Source organism: Cibotium barometz, chromosome 50 (genome assembly GCF_041138505.1).
Source record: "Cibotium barometz isolate CiBa-2024 chromosome 50, ASM4113850v1, whole genome shotgun sequence".
In the NCBI taxonomy this organism is placed as follows: Eukaryota; Viridiplantae; Streptophyta; class Polypodiopsida; order Cyatheales; family Cibotiaceae; genus Cibotium; species Cibotium barometz.
The window spans coordinates 6,052,737-6,072,414 of NC_141095.1; the positions used below are offsets into that span (position 1 = coordinate 6,052,737).

At 41.1% G+C, this 19,678-nt stretch overlaps 1 protein-coding gene across 1 annotated transcript in view; it reads left to right on the forward strand.

The window, feature by feature from the left end:
* LOC147609763 (LIMR family protein Os06g0128200-like) overlaps window positions 1-11,692 on the forward strand; it is a 126,347-nt gene extending 114,655 nt beyond the window's left edge. The window contains exons 13-14 of the mRNA XM_086787332.1: window positions 11,055-11,121; window positions 11,272-11,692. Coding sequence (XP_086643458.1) covers window positions 11,055-11,121; window positions 11,272-11,319 — 115 coding nt within the window. The 3' untranslated portion in view covers window positions 11,320-11,692. The remainder of the gene's footprint in view (window positions 1-11,054; window positions 11,122-11,271) is intronic.
* Window positions 11,693-19,678: the final 7,986 nt, after the last annotated feature.

Below are 19,678 nucleotides of genomic sequence, written 5' to 3' on the forward strand. Positions count from 1 at the left end.
CACAGCCCAAGTCTCCCTCAATGAGAAAGACTATGATTGGGCATTCTTGCTATCTCTATGTATGTGAGTGTCAATAAGGGTTCTTTGCCGTGGGTAGTCTCCCTAAAATCTGTTTGTACTTATGTTTGTGTGTGTGCCTTCAGTTATAAAAAGCTTTGTATTATCCTTATCCAAGTTAGGAGCAAGAGGGGTGACTAAAGTGCTAGCCTTACTACCTCGGTTGCACTATGTGATTGGAGGGCTATCATGACGCGCGAGGTGTGCATGATAAGTTGGCTCTCTGACACAGTATGTGATGGGGTTAGAAGGTAGTATCTTTCTTGTGTGTTGGGTTTAACCTCTTTCGCTCCGAAGAGAGAATTGTTGGATTATTTTGGAGCTTATATGTGTGTAACCATGTGTGAAGAGCCCCTTAAAAGGCTAAGTGTGTAGTTGTGTGTAAAACCACCTCTTATAGGTGGATAAGCATGCATTAAATAAGGGTCAGATGGTTGGGTATGAGAAAAGCCTATAAAACTATGCTTGTACTCCATTTTACATCATCAGTCAAACTATGAGCATTGAGTCTTGCAAATACTTTATGAGTGTTCTCCCTCCCATGGCTCCCTGTTTTCAACAATGCCAAGTGTTCCTAAGAGGTGTCACTTTTACACATCATTGCTTACATAAGATTCTTCTTAGGGGTTGTTCCCACACATAAATGAACCTATGCACTAGCAGTTGTTCACACACTGGAATGCTTTATTGAAGCCCTAGTTCACACACAAATAAGTGCTAGTTTACACAACCATCTAGCACCATTTTATTTCCTAACCCATTACACATTTTTACTACTGTGAATGTGAATATTTCCCACAATTTCCACTTATACTTTCACTTTTGTTTTTGCTTTTACTTTCAGAGGTATATATATTCAACAATTCGGATCAGATTGTCTATGCGTGACAGAGCAAGTCTCCTAGACCCGTACATCTTAAATGATGAGAAAGATTTGAACCCGTCATAGCTCTTTTGAGAGAGAAAGCGTTTAGTGCTTCTCTCGGGCCGAAGGCCCTTACTCTAAACCGAAGGTTCTAACCTTTGTTTAGTTTGTAAGGTCAACTTGTGCCTGTAGCTCAATCGGATAGAGCACCAAACTTTGGATCCGGGGGTTGATAGTTCGAATCTCTTCGAGCATGGACCTATTGATCAACCATTGTCATTTGTAGAGCTAGGAAGTCCCCTCACCTTACTCCACCCTCCTTGCCTTTGATACGAAAAGCAAAAAGTGAAACAACATAGTTTCTCCTCTAAGGCCCTGCATCCAGCACAATACTTCCTACTAAATTCAATCAAGCTTCTTCTACGACATGCTATGCTTTCTATCCTATAGTTAGGAGGTCAATTGGTTGCATGCTTGGCATACAGGTTTTAGCCTTGTGTGTTCATAACCGTAGATGACCATGAGAATGCAATTTCTCCCATTACGCGTCTGAGGCAAGCAATTTGTGCCTTCGGCCCAACCTCTTGAAATCCAAATGTTAAACTGGAATAGGATCACCCACCCAATGGTAATAATTATATAGGCTTTTTCCCGTTTTAATACCCCTTTGAGTGAGAAATTCCCTCGTTTCCAATGTGATATACTCCTCAATACCATAGTGCAATATCTGAAGTTCATTCATTAAGTTCATGGTCTTAATGCTACACTATTTCCGGTCTCGATATACTTCGAGACATCTCTGCCAACCCAGTTAAATATTGGTCCCCAATAGTGAAAGGGTGCAATCAAGTTGATGACATTTCCAGAAAATATTCTGATGCTGATCCCAGCATTCCTAGTGGGGCTCATCGTGTGTCATCCTCCTCTATGACAACATTCAAGGAGGCATGCCCATGGGGTGGTGTGGCTCTATGGTGTTGGAGTATATCTTGGAAGAGGAGTTGATGAGAGGATGGCCTAGATCTAGAGGGGATGGGCATATTTAAGTGGTTGTGCATGATCCTTGATAACTCCACGTGTAGGCGCACGAGAGAGAGAAAGAAAGAAGAAAGAAAGAATGCTGTATTAACGTCTACTAGAGGCCGAACTCGACCTATGTTCATTTTGTCCTTTTTTTTTTCTGGACGTCCAGAAGACATTGACAGTTGTACATTGATGAGAGAGAGAGAGAGAGAGAGAGAGAGAGAGAGAGATAACGTCTATAGAAGACCCCAACTGTCTATAAGACCATAAGTGATATGATGATACCATGGAGATACTGAGCCATGGAAAAAGTAATTGAGAGAAAAGGAAAAACGACTGTCAGTAGTGTATACATATGTGATATCAGCATGTGACCCTGGACAAGAGAAACTAGCCACGATCAACTAATAATGATTCCTCCTCAGCGCCCAATACGGATCTAATGTACAAGATAATATCTGGCCTCTATGATGGAAGCATGTCATGGCGTTGATGAATCTCTTGGATTTGCATTCGTTCGGTGGAGGGTCGTGATGCTCTGGGTCGAGGCGTCTGGCCCGCAAAATAGATCGAGCTATATCACTGAGGACCCCTTAGGACGGAGGGACGGACCGCTAGTATGGGCGGTGTGATCTGATGTGGATGCATGACAATTGAAGAAATCTGTAATGTACCATCATGTTGGGTTCGCCTCTTGGGTATGTTGTCTCAGTAATGCTTCCCTGTGACGTGTGAGCTTTACTGAGTACATGCCCATGCATCTCTAAACATCAAAACTGCATCTCCTGTGTGAGTGGGCCAAACCCCTCATGGAAGAGGAAGTGGAATCTTCCGTGTATCTCATAGTAGGCTGGGCAGCTAAGCATGTAGTGTGCCTCATCTTCCACCTGTCCTGTAATGCATACTTTGCATATCCGATCCTAGTGGGGGGTATCATCAGTAATATTAATGTCGGTAGAAGGCCAAAAAACCTATGAGACCAAATACATAACCAAAAAAACATGTTGGTCTTGAGCTAAAATTAACGTCCAGAAAAGAAAACATACATGAAAACATCCGACTGATCAACTGGTAAATATGTAATGTCAAGCATCGAGTAAAATCACCTTCTTGAAAATCTATTGGTTTTTTGTGGGTTTTGGCTGGAGTTTTTTGGTAAGGTTTACAGGAATCCTCAACAAGTGCTTTACCTTCTCTCTTGATAGACTGTCCACTTGCCTTCTTTGCTATTAGCTCTAACTTTGGTGAATTCTATATACTTAGGTGTGAGTTGCATTGGGGTGAGTTCCTAAGCAATCGATATCTTCGTCATTCGATTGTTTTAGAACCCCAACCCTATCTTTTTTATAATGATAATGATTATTGCAACGTGTCTTGAAACTAAGGCAAATGTTAACTCCCAGTCAATTATTGGCATTACTGCACTTAGTTTCTCACGCAAGTACCCCTTCGTATCTCCTTCCATGTAGCAAGCAACATCGGGTAAACCACCCACATGGATCTGAAGGGCCTTGGCCTGCCCTAGCTTTTTTTCTCCAAGTTCGTCTGTGATGTTTGCTTTGTAGTTTCGTGCTTCATCATTGCTTTTATGTCTATGACAATTTCTTCTGTGTTGGGTCTCGGTTGATGGGCCTTGGTTTGTTTTCTAGGGTCGAGCGACGAACGTCCGAAAATTTGTTCCTTGAGTGTGGTATTTTCTTCTTGAAATTTATAGTTTTTCAAGTTGGTACAAAGATGTCATGTGCACAGTGTGTATCTACCGTGTGCTACACGCACACAAGACTAGCTTCGAGGTTTGGGGAAGCTTGGAGCTAGGCAGGCTGATTGGCGAGTTGAGTTAGGGATAGACTAACGGGCGGGCACCCAAGTATGGACGGGTGGGCACCCAAGTGTGGATGCCCGATGACCGGCCAAGAGCCTATAAAAGGGTGGCCAAGGTTAGTCATTAGCATATAGAGTCTCGCGTGATTTGTGAGAGCTCTATGGTCAGGAGCCTGGGATCTAGTGCAGACGTGCACCTGCTTCATGCAGCCGAGGCCGACAGCAGTCTTGAGGCCCGCAAGGGTAGTTTCGTGGTGGTATGGGACGTCACGAGGTAGAGATTGGTCGGTACGCCCATCTAGTTAGCTCAGCTCGTGGCTCAGTGGGGATAGCCAAGTCTTGTGGGCTTGCCCACGGTTGTCGTGGTTGGGAGGTGAGTCAGGCCTGCACCCCCTTCTTGTTTGTTTGTTTTGTTTGCAGATTTCGAGTCTTGTACCAGGAGCGTTCCACGAGGAGATCCGATGGGGATTTGACAGTGGTATCAGAGCAGGCAGGCGCCCAAGCCTAGGCAGGCAGGGGGCCAAGCGTGGATCTAGTGCGGACGTGCACTTGCTTCATGCAGCCGAGGCCGGTAGTAGTCTCGAGGCCCGCAAGGGTAGCTTCGTGGTGGTATGGGACGTCACGAGGTAGAGATTGGTCGGTACGTCCATCTAGTTAGCTCATCTCGTGGATCGGTGGGGACAGCTAAGTCTTGTGGGCTTGCCCACGGCTGTCGTGGTTGGGAGGTGAGTCAGGCCTGCACCCCCTTCTTGTTGGTTTGTTTTGTTTGTAGATTTCGAGTCTTGTACCAGGAGCGTTCCACGAGGAGATCCGATGGGGATTTGACAAAAGACCACTCGTTCTTGTTGAGAAAAGTGGTGCCAAAGTGTAGCACTAGAGATTTCCACAAAATGGAAAGACCGTAGGTTCTCCATCACCTTAAGGTTTTGGGGCTAGATGGCTAGACGAATTTGTGGGAACCTCTAATTAAGCATGTATTGGCATGAATACAACTGGGATGGGTGACCTCTTGGGACTTGGCCCCCCATCCAATTTCCAACATGGTATCAAAGCAGAACTTCCGCCTGGTCCATAGCCATTGCTCTCTTCACTTGCCCGGTACGCATCTACTACGTGCATTGCTCCACATCGACTTACTGTTGTGGCCCGCCACCATGTGCTGCCAACTGTCAACGGCGCAGTGCTGCTCCATCTGCTCCCGCTGATCAGCCGCCTTGCCACAGTCCCTAACAAATATGTTGTTCGTTGTGAGCTGCTGTCCAACGCCAACCTACATCACTCAAAGCAACTAGTTGCTCGACCTCTCCACAGCCCGACTTCAATGACCAGCTGCTTGCCCTGTTGCACCTGCCTACTATGCCTACTGCACATACACCAGAAGTGCTTCAACATCTGCCCTGTCTACGTCAGCACCTGCTAGCTAACAACATCTCAGCATACACCCGAATCAGGGGAAAAACCAAAGCCTCTTCACATTGTAGTTGCCTCAGACACAGAGAGAGGAGCTGATTTCAAGGGAAGAAGGGGGAGCTTGCATCAAATCAACACAAAATTCAGGAAAGTAAAATCAGTTTGGGGTTTTATGATTTTTGCAAATCCAGCTTATTTAGAGCATTAATCCCAAATCTTTCATCTTTTTCAAAATTGAGGGTATAAATCAAGCATTGAAGTGTTGCTACAGCCTCCTATAACATCATTTTCAAAAAACCCTCATTTTTGAGAAACCCTAATTATTCAAAAAAACCTAATTTTTGGGACATTATTTGTCCTGGATTAGACATTGACTGACTGGATACATTTCTCTATTTAGACCTTTCCAAATTCAAAGCATATCATGGCTTCCCACTTGTTCCCGTAGAGAAGGATTGTAGAAAAAGACCACTAATCAAAGAAGCAATGGAAACATTGTGGGATAAACAACCACAATGCAAAGAATTGCTTTCGCAAAAAGGCAAATATCAATGAGGAGAAAGAGCTTCCCACCTAGGAAGCAAACTATTGTTAGCGGACATGTAGATTTCAAGTTGTGAAGTTTTCGTCCGAGTTGCGGCCAGTTGATATTGTGCTTATTCTTTCTATCTTTAGCGGTGCATTTGCCTTATTAACTACTTATTTACTGTACTAATTCTTTCTATTTGCTACTTCCCTTAGTGCTAGGCTTCATATGGTTGAGTCTGCCCTGCATCTTCGGAGGTTCGACATAAACACAGTACAAAGGGCTTTGTGTGAATATATGCTCTTATGTGGTGTGTGTGTGTGTGTGTGTGTGTGTGGTGTGTGTGTGTGTGGAGTGGAGCTAGAGGAAATTGCACAAATGGCAGATAAGGGCAAGAATGAAGCCCCTCATGGACAAGGGCTGCTCATCAAAAGCATTCTTTCAGGGGTTGCATGCTACTCGAAAGAAAAACTCATGCTTAAGGGTTAGGAAGTTGGATGGTTCTTGGACTCATTCTTTTTTGGATCTCCAAGATGAATGCCACAACTGTTTTCAGAAATTGTTCCCTGCTCCTCCTTTCCCATCTAATCAAGTGATTGATGCAAGGACTGAGTTACTCCAATATGTTTCTGCAATAGTTGAGCCGGATAATGCTCTTGCTTTGGAGAGGCCTTTTACTCACACAGAATTGGATAATGCATTGTTCCACCTCAGTAAATATAAGTCCCCTAGCTGGGATGGCCTTACGGTGGAATTCTACATTTCTTTTTGGGATGATTTGAAAGAGGTCCTCTTGAGAATGATCAATGTGGCATGGCAAGAAAATCAGTTGCTGCATTCTTGGAAACATGGCATAGTCAAGCTTGTGTCCAAAAACCATATGTGTGATCACATATTTGATTGGAGGCCTATTACATTGATGCCGGTAATTTACAAACTTATTGCCAAAATGTTAGTGCATAGGCTTCATGGGATACTCCATGCAGGTCTTCACCCTCATCAGTATGGGTTTCTGCCGCGAAGACAAATCCATGACAATATATCCAATGCCTTGACTGCAATTGAATATGCTAAGTATTCTCGTCAGGATGTGCTGATATTGCAGGTGGATATTGCTAAGGCATTTGACAATGTTCAATGGGATTTCATTTCTCAGATTATGACAAAGCTGGGCTTTGGTCCCAAGATGGCAAATGCTGTTTATTGGCTATACTCTGGCGCTACTGCTCAATGCATTCTTGGGGGCCATTTGTTTCGATCATGGATATTGGGTCGATCGGTTAGACAGGGCTGTCCTCTTAGTGCTCTCTTCTATGCCATTGCCACTCATCCTCTGTTGATGTATCTTGATCATCTAACAGACTCAGGACAGATGACTGGTCTTAAAATCCCAGGGGCTAAACCTTTCTTGGCACAAGCATATGCAGATGATTCCTTCTTTATGCCACAGAATTCTCCTCCGGAACTTTGCAAGCTTATGGCCACTCTCTCATTATATGGACAGGCAGCTGGATTGCATATTAATTTTGATAAATCTAAATTAATACCCCTGAAAGAATGTGATTGGCATTCTATTCTTTGGCCGGGGCAGGTGGTGCATTCCAGAGACGTGGTCAGACATTTGGGATATCCCATTGGATGGCATATCTCAAGAAAGCAGCAACTAAAATGGATTTTCCAAAAACTCTATCATAAGCTGGAATACTGGAAGATACCTACTTGGCCTCTTCATGTCAGGCTCAGAATTGTGCAATCCATAGTGATGTCTTATGTTCAGTTCTATTTGCCTTTATTGCATTGGTCCTCCAGGGATATTTCAGCCTTTATGTCTCAAGCTATGGAGATATTATGGAAGACAAAATCTGCTGTTAAAGCTTTGAGACTGATGAAGATGGAAATGGTGTGTTCCCCAAGGATGCATGGTGGACTCAATATTCTCAATATAAGATATCATGTACTTGCAAGGAAGGCTACTATGTTGCACACTTTCTTCTGCCAACAACAGCCATGGACTTGTATGTTAGCGTCCATGTGTGTCAACATGAGGACTGCAGCTTATGGTCATTGGATTACAGATCATTGGGAGGTTGTTATTGGGAGATTTCAAGGCAGGATACCTGGTTATCCTTTTTCCACTGCCTTAATACTTGACTGGAAACAAGTTCTCTCTAAGGTCAAATGGGCTCCTCGTAATTGCTTGGGGATGAACTCCATGAGGAAGGAAAGTATTCATTGGAGTGCCATTTTTGACACTCCACTTGCCTTGCAGGAACCTGTTCGGGCATACAATCTTATGAAACTGGGAATTAGGTACATACATGATGTGGTGGATGATCGAGGATATGTCTTATCCTTTCCTCGGGCCACTGCTACCTATGCATTGGGAATGCATCATAGGCCAATATGGAAGAAAATTGCTGATATATTGCTTCCTTTTTTACCTATTCCAACTATGGCTGACACAGACAGGCTCATGGATTGGCAATTGTGCTCATCTACTGCAAGCACTCATCTTGTTCCCCTTCCAGCCTTGACCTCCATCAAAGCTTACAGGCTTTTTCAGCCTCCCCCATGGATTCAGCAACATGCCAATTCTTTGTGGCATATGAGAAAGCCTCTCTCTTGGTGGCGGAAGAATCTCCGCATGTTATGGAAGTGTAAAATGCCACTAAAGCAAAGACTCTTTCTTTGGAGATGTTTGACAGGCACATTATCAGTTGGGGTCACACTTGCCAAACGTCACATTGCACCATCCACATGTCTAAGATGTTCAGCTCCCTCAGAGACCTTTCTTCAACTGCTGTGGCAATGTCCTTGTTCCTGGACCCTCAGCAGAATTTTAGGCTATCTTCGGCTCCGATTCCCGAGTCAGATTTGGGAAACATTTTTGGCTCTTTGGCAGATTATTGCAGTCTTTGTCCCAATACTCACTATTTCTTTTCTGGGTGAGATATTGGGCTCTTTGGACAATTTGGAGTGAGCACAACATGGCATACTTGGGTAGGCTGAATCAACAGTCATATGAATTCTTCAGAGCCTCATTGCGCCAATCCTTATATGATGCCTGCCACATGAGGGTGATATGGATGCTTCTTGCATAGAGCTCTTCTGTCTATGTTTCTGACATTTGGTTTCCTCTCCTTTATGGAGGTCTCCCATCTTTGTAAATGTGTGAACATATAAATATACTGCACTAGACATTACCAAAAAAAAAAAGTGTGTGTGGAGTGCATGTGAGAGAGCATATCTTGATACAGAGTTCTACACCCACTATTGGGCATTGATGACGTTAGTGTGGATAGTTATATAGTCTTGTGGGTTGACTACCACGAGTATATGACATGCACGTTCTTGAAAGGTGAATTTGGGCATGTTCCTGGATTCATCCAGGTATATATATTGTTATTGGGCTTTTTAAGGTCCAAGTTATGTGTTGTTTTCTTTTCAATTGTGTTGTTTTCGGTTTTGTGTGTGACATGACCCTGTGTGTACTTCACCCAAGGGATCCCATAAATGGCGTGTGAAACTAGAGCCATGTGATTTATCCTTGACCAAGAAAACTAGCATGAGAAACCATTAGCCTAGATTTATCCTTGACACAGTATGAGGTAATCCCTTGGGGGGGGGGGGGGGGGGTTGGGGGGAATCAAGGTCTTACTAGTGTGTGAACCCACTCTTATGAGTGAGGTAGTTTGTTTGTGTGTGAACCACCTCTTAGAGGGGTATCAATAATATCTAGATATTTGTGTACTGACATAAGCAATGATGTCAAAAGGTTAACCTTTGTAACCTATAAAGGTACATGTACCTACCTCATTGAAGAAATATAATCAAGTCACATCATTGAGTTATGTACTCTCTCTCTCTCTCTCTAAGACCTTTTTCTCTCTCTAACCTCACTCCTTCACTGTTTGCTGTTTACACTTTACAGCCATGTATCTCTTCGACTCTCCATAGCTGCAGCTCTACCATAAATTTCAACAGTTCTGGCGTGTGATGGGTCTTTCTTGGCAATGCCAACACACTCGCAAAGTAGAGGTGTGAGCGCGTGTGAACCCACTCTTACCTATGATGGATAAGATGAGGGACCCTTTTTTTTGGGTGGTGAGCAGATAGCTTCAAGCTTGTTTGCGGCTCGTAGCTCGAGTGTGATTGTGCTCTGACAACGTTGACACTGCTGATGGCGGCTTGTAGCTGGACTGTGACTGTGACTGCTCTGACAACGTTGACACTGTGCTGATGGCAACGGTTTTTCTGCTAGATGTGATGGCTTTGCTTGACCGGTGCTGATGGCGTTATGAGACATCTTTGCTGGCTGAGAGAGAGAGAGAGAGAGAGAGAGAGAGAGAGAGAGAGAGATTAATAACGTCTACTAAAGACCCAATGGGTCTATGAGACCCACTGGGTCTTATATATATATATTAGACCCACTGGGTCTTTTATATATATATATATATATATATATATATATATATATATAAAAGACCCAGTGGGTCTAATATATATATATATATATATATATATATATATATAAAAGACCCAGTGGGTCTAATATATATATATATATATATATATATATATTAGACCCACTGGGTCTTTTATATATATATTAGACCCACTGGGTCTTTTATATATATATATATATATGACCCACTGGGTCTTTTATATATATATATATATATATTAGACCCACTGGGTCTTTTATATATATATATATAAAAGACCCAGTGGGTCTAATATATATATATATATATATATATATATATATATATATATTAGACCCACTGGGTCTTTTATATATATATATATTAGACCCACTGGGTCTTTTATATATATATATATATATATAAAAGACCCAGTGGGTCTAATATATATATATATATATATATATATATATATATATATTAGACCCACTGGGTCTTTTATATATATATATATATATATATATATATATATATAGAGAGAGAGAGAGAGAGAGAGAGAGAGAGATTTTCTGCTGTTGGTATTTCTTGTTCAAATGGTCAAGTTGTAATATATATATATATATATATATATATTAGACCCACTGGGTCTTTTATATATATTAGACCCACTGGGTCTTTTATATATATATATATATATATATATATATATAGAGAGAGAGAGAGAGAGAGAGAGAGAGAGAGAGAGAGAGAGAGAGATTTTCTGCTGTTGGTATTTCTTGTTCAAATGGTCAAGTTGTAATATAATGTTGAATTGAGCTACAAAATGAGTGTATACTGTGGGAGTGCATGATCATTTGGTATCAGCAAAAAATTCTCCATTACGGATGGTCTGTGTGTCTAATTGGCCTTCTTGGTTACCTATGTGCAGGTACAATGTTTTCCAAATTGTCTTTGTCCTGTTAGCGATCCTGACTCTTATCTACTACCTTGCTTTTGTGAGTTCTCATTTCTGATCTCTTCCAGTGTGTTATTGTGTGCCCATGCGTTCCTGCATGTGTCTCTTGGCTGTTTATTCTTGCTTTTGCTCATGGTCTTGACTGTTCATGTTGATGCTGACTTACCACGTTGGTTGTAACTGAATGAAGGGGTGGAGGAAGCGTAAACCAAGAGGAAAGATGCAGCTAATTAGTTGAAGCTCCAGTGGCACAGTTAGCGTTCTAGATGGTGCCACTGTTTTGGTTTTGATTTTGTGTTTCCTATCTATTTGGTGCTTTTCATTCTTTTATTTTTTAAAAAATCTGTTGGTTTGACCTGCATCCTTCTTTGGGTTGGAAAGTTTTAAAAGCTTGTCATTCTCGTGTCTCTGGTGTCTCAGAGATTGTAATTATGTGCTCATCTCAGTGCACTATGCCGAATGTAGTAAAAAGTGCAGGGACGGTATGATGACCAGGAAAGTGAGTTATTTTTTTTCCTGTACTTACAGAACTGGTCAATATGTTGTGCTAGCCTTTACAAACCATAGCACGGGGATGATTCTATGAAGTAACACGTTCTGAATGTCTTATCTATTGCTTCTAGCATGTTGGTTGAAGAAAACACGGTCATAGATTTTACTTCATGAAGGGAAGTGGAATGAAACATTGAACGTCATTGAAACTATGTAGTTTGAAACTCTTGATGAGTCAACAAAAAGCCTTGGTATTGAAGGCCTTCAACCATGTAGTTGCTAAAAAACGTTTGGTAAACTTTGTATAAAAGTATAATTTTTATACCTCTTAAGTTTGACTCCGGCCACACAAACGCACCCCCCCCCCCCCCCCCCCCCCCCCGCAGCCGGACACACACACAAACCTTTCTTCTATTTCACACCATTGGAGGGGGTTGATTGAAATAAGCTAACCTCTAAGAAAACATGTGCAATCATCATACCATTAGGGCATGTGATGCGAGGAAGTTGAAACCCTAAAAAAACTTGTGCAATCATCATGTTGTGCACTTGTTGAGAGGCAACTTATGTTGGCAGTAATGGTTGCAGTGTGTGCATGGATCAGAGGCAAATTTTGTTGGCATTAATGGTTGCCGTGTGTGCATGATGATAAAGGAAAAGGGAACATTGACATCTTTCATACATTAGGATGGTTATGTGTCAGCATCTCTCTTCTCAAAAACAAACTTTCTCAAACTCACTCCCTCAAACTCTCGAGCCACTAGGGGTTTGGCCTTGTTGGCTTGCATCCATCTCACTTTACATTGGGTGTAGTAGCCTATTCCTAGTGACATTAAAGCTCTAGCTTGCAACCATAGCACAATTTTCAAGCTCCAACTCTTTACAATTATGTGATGAGCCCCTTGTTTCCTTAAGCACCCACATTCGGTTGGTACAAACCAAAGTCCCAAATTTTAGTGGGGAAGGGTTCTGTGCAAGGGTAATCATTGTCTCTAGGCATAGAGAACCCACAGGAACTAGAAGAGTATGGCAAACACCATTTGCTAAGGTATAAATGAAAGCCAGACACGCATAGGATGACAATAATGCCCAAGGACAGCGACACACTGAAGAGGGTTAGATGGAGATATGAAAAGCTTCTACACCTTGCAGAGTTTATAGATCCAAAGATGAGAGATATCTTGATGATTCCACCAACAAGAGCTCCAAGGGATAAAATAAAAATTGTAGAGATTACAAATAATGTTAACACAAGAACAGGGGCAAAACAGGAGGCCATACGGGAGGAAGAGAACATGATCAGAAAAGAAAAGGATCAACAAGTGAATAGACCCCCAACGAATCTACAAGAACAGTACATCAAAGAAATAACGTGGAGTGAGAATTGTGGTTTACCTACCAATTATTGTGTTTGTGGAGCTTTTTTGCTTATTCTAGGTGATGATAGCAAGAACCATGCTCATTTGCAAAGATTTGGATACATTAGCAAGACTTCTTGATGAGGGATGGCAGAGTAAAGTTTTTGACGATATCCATTGTAACATTGCACTAGAGACAATAGTTACAAAGTACATGATTGCAGCTCAAACTTTTATCTTATCCTTTTGGTATAGTAGGTCCCGTTACATCAATGGAGAGTTGGTGCCAATGGATCAAGAAGCTGCAAGTGCAATGGACAACAAAGTCATAGACATTGAAGTAATTGATGAAGCTTCAACACTGGTGACAATTGTTTCTATACGGGAGAAATGCAATCTACAAGAGCTAAGGAAGGATATTGTCCGAGAATCCTTGCAAGACATGTTGGCGGTAAACTTTACTTTCATTCACAAATGGAAGAAAGGTCCTCCTTAAAAGGGAGCAACTAATACAATGTAAAGAATTGGGTAACACAGTCAAGATCATTCCTACTTGACTTTACCCATTTCAATGTAATCTTTTCACATAATTAATCAAGTCTATCTTGTGAATGACACTCCTACTTGACATTACCCATTTGAATGTACTCTTTTAACATAATTAATCAAGAGACTTTTGTCTGACTTTTATTTTCAAAAAACAAGACAATGTATCCTATTTTTCATGACACATTACTTCAATGAGAATAGGAAAGTTGAAGACATTACATTATAAAAATGGATTTCTCATTACATAATCTTGTACAGAGTCTTTTTATTTGTACAATCCATCTAAATATGGAATCAATTGTTCTTCCAAATAAACATCATCTGGGTTACCTTCGAAAGGAAGGGGTGATCCATGTTCCAACGGGATTATACATTGCCTTTTCTGGGGTATCATCAAAATTAATAATGTATTTGTGGGATCATAGGGATGTTGGATATCCTTGTAGCGCTTCATTATGTAATAGTACCCTAGGTTTGTCAGGATGACAAACACCTGGGTCAAGATAACAGTGCCTTTGGTCATATACAAAATAAAATTATGTCTCCTCAATCTTAGATTCTCTCAAAACTAGCGTGACAAGAGGCCTCAAATTATACGTCATCATTGAGGACCAGATGGCCAATCTAAAGTGCTTAATTACAAAGTTGATGAATTGATACAGTTTGGGCCTTAGCATGACATGCATTCCCTCGACTTTGTAATGCCCTGCAACACTTGGTCCAAAGCTCTTAGGCTGTCTTTTGAGCGGTAGTCCATTCACATCCAAGATGATAAGCCTCCTCAGCATCTAGAACCATTATTAACATGATTCATACTTCTAACCAGTGTTAATATGATTGAAACTTATAATCATTGTTAAGGGACAAGAAGCACTCAATAAAAACAATTGTTAAAATTGAGTTGGTTACATTAAATCATGTACATTAGTCTTTGGATCTTCATCAGCCTTGGGTTCATTGTTCACCTCCTCATTAGGGCTTGGCTCTGTCTCTTCAATTTGTTTTGCCTCTGCCTTCTCTTCAGGCTTTGGCTCTGTCTCTTCAGCTTGCTTTGCCTCAACAGTCTTGGGTTCTTCATTGTTCACCTCCTCATCAGGGCTTGGCTTTGTCTCTTCAGTTTGCTTTACCTCTGTCTTCTCTTCAGGTTTTGGCTCTGCCTCTTCAGCTTGCTTTGCCTCATCAACCTTGGGTTCTTCATTGTTCACCTCATCATCGGGCCATCACTCTGTCTCTTCAGGCTTTGGCTCTTCTTTCCTTCAGCATTGGCCTCTATGTGCTCAGAAGGCTTTGGCTCCCCCCCTTCATCGCCTGAAGAAGCATCTTAACGTCTACAACATCGGGGAAGTCCGAGAGGTTGTTATTATTAGTCATCTCCATGGAATTATTTAGTATTAAACATACCATCGCCTGAAGAAGCATCTTAACGTCTACAGCATCGGGGAAGTCCGAGAGGTTGTTATTATTAGTCATCTCCATGGAATTATTTAGTATTAAACATACCATGGTCACTCTATAGCGCTCCACATAGTTGCTATCATAGTTCTGTAAGGCGGTATGGAGTACACAAAATTCACAATGTTAAACTAATCTAGCTAAATCAATGTCCACCCGATGATTCTTCCACTTACCTTGGACATGAAGGGATTCATGGAGAAGAGACTCTAGAGAATATATTCTACATGGCCATGGCTCATCACTCTCCAGCCATAGGAGTGAGTCTTTTTGCTTGAACACTTGAACCTGCTTGATCTCTCTAACTTGTACAATTCATAGTCTCCATATTGGGCACCAAGAATAGTAAGAAGCCTTTTTATACAACTGCATAACAAATAAGATTTCACAATAAGATACACTACCAACTTCAAGCACTCTAAGATACTAGGAGAAAGGTGATTTGGATGTTTAATTACAGTCCTAACTTAGGTTGTGAACTTGGTATTGAATTAAGGGTCCACACAATTCTCTTATCCAATTCTATACACGTAAGGCTCCAATGGTTCTTGCAAAAGTAGAAATGTCTATAACTAAGGCATCCCCTATCTATATGACTAACAAGATAGAGAAGCAACATACCCTGAATCATATGGAAGAATTACTAATGTAACCTCGAGCATGTTCAAAAACGTGAACCACTTTTGTATCTATTGTTGGGAAGTGCTCTTTTTTCTTAGCAATGGTGCCAGTTGTGAGTTCAGAATAAACATCTCAGAATGGCTCTCTTGAGGAAGCTGGCACTTTATTAAACTGCAAAAACAAGGGTAGCTCATTGAGGAAAAAGGAAAAACCTAAAAAGCAAAAGACCATATCATCAGTAAAGGCAATTCACATACTTACTTTAGGCACATATATAGGATTGTGTCTGAGATCTGTGCTGTCCTATCCATGAGAGTCCTGAGATCCACCGGGTCAAGGGAGAGTCGTCTCTCACCATCTTCCATTTCCACAAAGACAAACACACCCCTCTTAAAGCTCCTTAGCATCTCCAGGTTGGTTGCTTCCAACGTAATTGGTAGGTAAACCACAATTCTCACTCCACGAGTTGGAATGCTCCCTCATAGGAAGTGTTGCACATCCTTGAAGAGCTTGCTCCTTGCTAAATCCATTACTGAGGAGTCTGGGATAGGCCAATCCATGTAGTTCCACTCAGCTTGTAAAGTTACCTCTTCCAAGTGACCACAATTGTGTTTCTTGTTTAGCAGATGGTAGAAAGGATCATAGAAAAAGATACCTGCATCTACAAGGCTTTTGTTGCTTCTCCCCTCATACTCTAGTCAACCAATGTGTGCATGAACCACATTCATAATTCCAGTGATGCACTCAACTGGCTCCCACTCCTCATAGGATGAGGGATACACATCTGCAACCATAGAGATGGAGAGTTTACATAGTTCATGAGACCATTATGAGAAAATGGAAGATTAACAAAGCAATATATTAACATACATTTTGGTCTATGCGAGGGAAAAGATATGTCATCTTGACTCTCAAGCACAAGCTCATTATGCATATATACATACTGCACTAGGACCTCCTTGATGGTTGTCCTTCCAGCCTCTATCTTGAAGTCTTTCACTCTTCCTTTCCATGATGCCCTGAAGATATTCTTGTTGCTTGTCTTTCTTCTCTTCCTTGGCTGCATAAGGACCCAGGTGCCCTTATTTTAGTGATTAGCACTTAAGTCCACTAATTTTGCATGTTGATAGAGTTGGATACAAGTATGGCAAACACTAATGTTATTGGTCTCCTTGCCCTAGGAATCGAATAATCTATGATGGTATTAGTGGGACAAAATCGAGATGATAAAAACGAGATTTTCTACCCATCGTTTCAAGAGGAAATGGAGTACAGAAGGTTGAAGCTTGGGGAAATGGAGTGCAGAAGGTAGAGGAAATGAAAAGAGCATGAGAAATTGTTTAAGCCCATCTCACCATCGACAACTTCTAGGTACATCTCTGGATGGGGAGGCCATGGTGGGCGAAAGCCTGGTCAATGGTGCAACCCATCACCTGAAATTTTCCTTCAAATTACAAACCTCTCCAGACAACAAAACCATCTTCACAAACCAATGATCTTCAATCCTTAGTGAAGATTATATATATTATCCTCACAAGTCGACGTAATTCTTTCAATCCTCACCAAAAAGTGGCTACTTCAACATAGAGCAGTTCAGTAAGAGTCTATATGACTCAATTCTTGTACTTCATGTATATTTGCTTCATAAGAGCACTTAAATATACATATAAGCATAAAAATCACATGGATAGAAGAAAGCAGGAATAGATCCTACCCAACAACATTTGACAAGAATCCTACCACACAAAGGGACTTTATCAAAGCCAATTTCTTCAAATGATGAATGTCTCTTCAATGAATCAAATGAAGAACTGAGAATCACCATCTCGTTCTAATGATTAAGTCTACATTACTCCGGATCCTTCTACATTCCTCCGGATTCTTCCCTCTCTTCTCTCCCATTATTAACATCTCTTAGCATCCCCACTAACACAAATCACATGTAACATTTCTTATGATTGCCAAAAACAATGTGCGCAGAAAGCCAAAAAAACATGCTCACAAAATATAAAAATGCAATCATTCGCAAAAACCCCACCCCCTACTCGCGTTAGGAATTCCTAATAAACCACTAACCTTTTCATTCACTAACTAGATTTTCTTATTCCTTCCGGAGGGGACAAGGACCATTGAGCATCAATCAACATCAAAGCCATCGACAAAGCTTGTCCATTTTTCCCACACAAAGGTCTTCAACACGATCATGAGGATACGATCATCATTCAGGAATGGGGGGATGTTAACCCAATTCTAAGATTCACAAGATCTATCACCATTATCTTACATCAAGGAGTCACGATAGATGCACCAAAGGGTCAAACGTTCAAGATATGAAGCAAAAATGTCCAAAGCTACAACTTGGGCGATGCCCGTAATGGTGTGACGGAGTATTTATTGAAAACTGGGTTCCTGGCCAACTGTATACTACTAATGTTGTCACAGAAAATGACAACTTGTCTATCCACCACTGATAGACCCAAATCTGCAAGTAGCTTTCTCAACCAAGCTACCTCACATGCTGCCATAGCAGCACCTCTGTACTTAGCCTCTGTAGTACTGGATAGAGCAACCGTAGGCTGCTTCTTGCTGCTCCAAGTCACAGCAGCACTCCCCAAAGAAAACATGAAGCCACTAGTAGATCTTCTATCTGAGATACTACCAGCCTAATCAGCATCTGTATACCCATGTACACATATCTCTGTCCCAATTTCATAAAATAGTCCACAATGCAAAGTAGACCTCACATACCTCAGTATGCATCTCAATGCATCCGGTAGATTCCAGATCCGGCTTTTGTGGCTACCATTAGGTTCATACAGTTATAATGATCACTCTCATAGATATTCCTCACAAGGGTACATGATGGGGAGTTCAAGAGTTACTTTATGATCTTAATAATGGACCTAACTCAGATTAAGCAAAGTTTCTACTTCCATCGTCTCAGATTGTTTCTTGGACATATGTTGTGTGATTTTGAGACTATGGTGGATACATAATTCTGGCCCCCCTACAAGGCATTCAGAAGAACACGACAACTACATTGCGACAAGTACCTATCAATCATTTTCTCTAAACCTAAATGTAGAGTACTCATGTACAAATTGTAAATATAAGTTAGAGTCGCAATCTATCTTGTTGGGCAGAGGGCATAGTCCTTTTCTTATTTATATTAAAAAAACAAAACAACAAAACATAAACATCTATTGTCCGCTAATGGTCTTTCCAACCATTAGCATAGTCTTGCTAGTTAAGGGTCGCCTGAGATTTTTCTATCAAAGGCTTAGTCTAGCATCAAGTCATGCACTGGCACATTGTGTATATGCACTCACTTTTACTACTATTTTATTATTATTATTATTATTATTAATCTTTAGTTTATTTACTTTTAAAAAAAAAGATAGGTGAGATTCCTTTGAAACCTCGCCAGCAAAAGCCCTTCAGGTACATCTTTGGATAGGGGGACCTTGGTGGTGGTAACACTAGCTTAAGGTATGACCTATCACCTGAAGAACCCATCAATATGCTTTACTTGCACAACATTCCGTTTTCTTTTTGTGATGCATATAGGTGCTTGCATTTTTCAAGCACATCACGCACTCCTTATTTTTTTCTACCTATGCACTTGCACTTGCATTGCACTTGACATCTAAAACCTGATTAGCAAAAGCCACTCCACATATTTATCAATACCTTGGAAGGTGACATTTACAAGTAACCAATCTAGTTGCATCAAAAGTTCGTGACGTGCTTCATCACACTGCTTCATCAACACATGGACAAACTTTCAAGTCAAACTTCTATGTCCATAGCTTCTTCTACATGGACACATGACCAAGCCCTCAACTTGCACTTAATTGCATAGGTCCGAGGATGGACCTACATCAGGCAGGGGGAGATGTTAACCCCATTTATGGTAGTTAACTAGGCTAATGGCTTCAATGAGCCCCACTGGATTTTCTTCAAAGCGTTCGGAGTCATTACAAGTGATTGGCATCAAAGGTTTTATTAATTTGGATCACTTTGTAATTTTGTATGTCCAAGCGATTTTTTGCACTTAATACAGAACTTATGATTTTTCTGCTCTAATGAGCTACACATCATGTAAACAAGGGATGACCGAGCTAA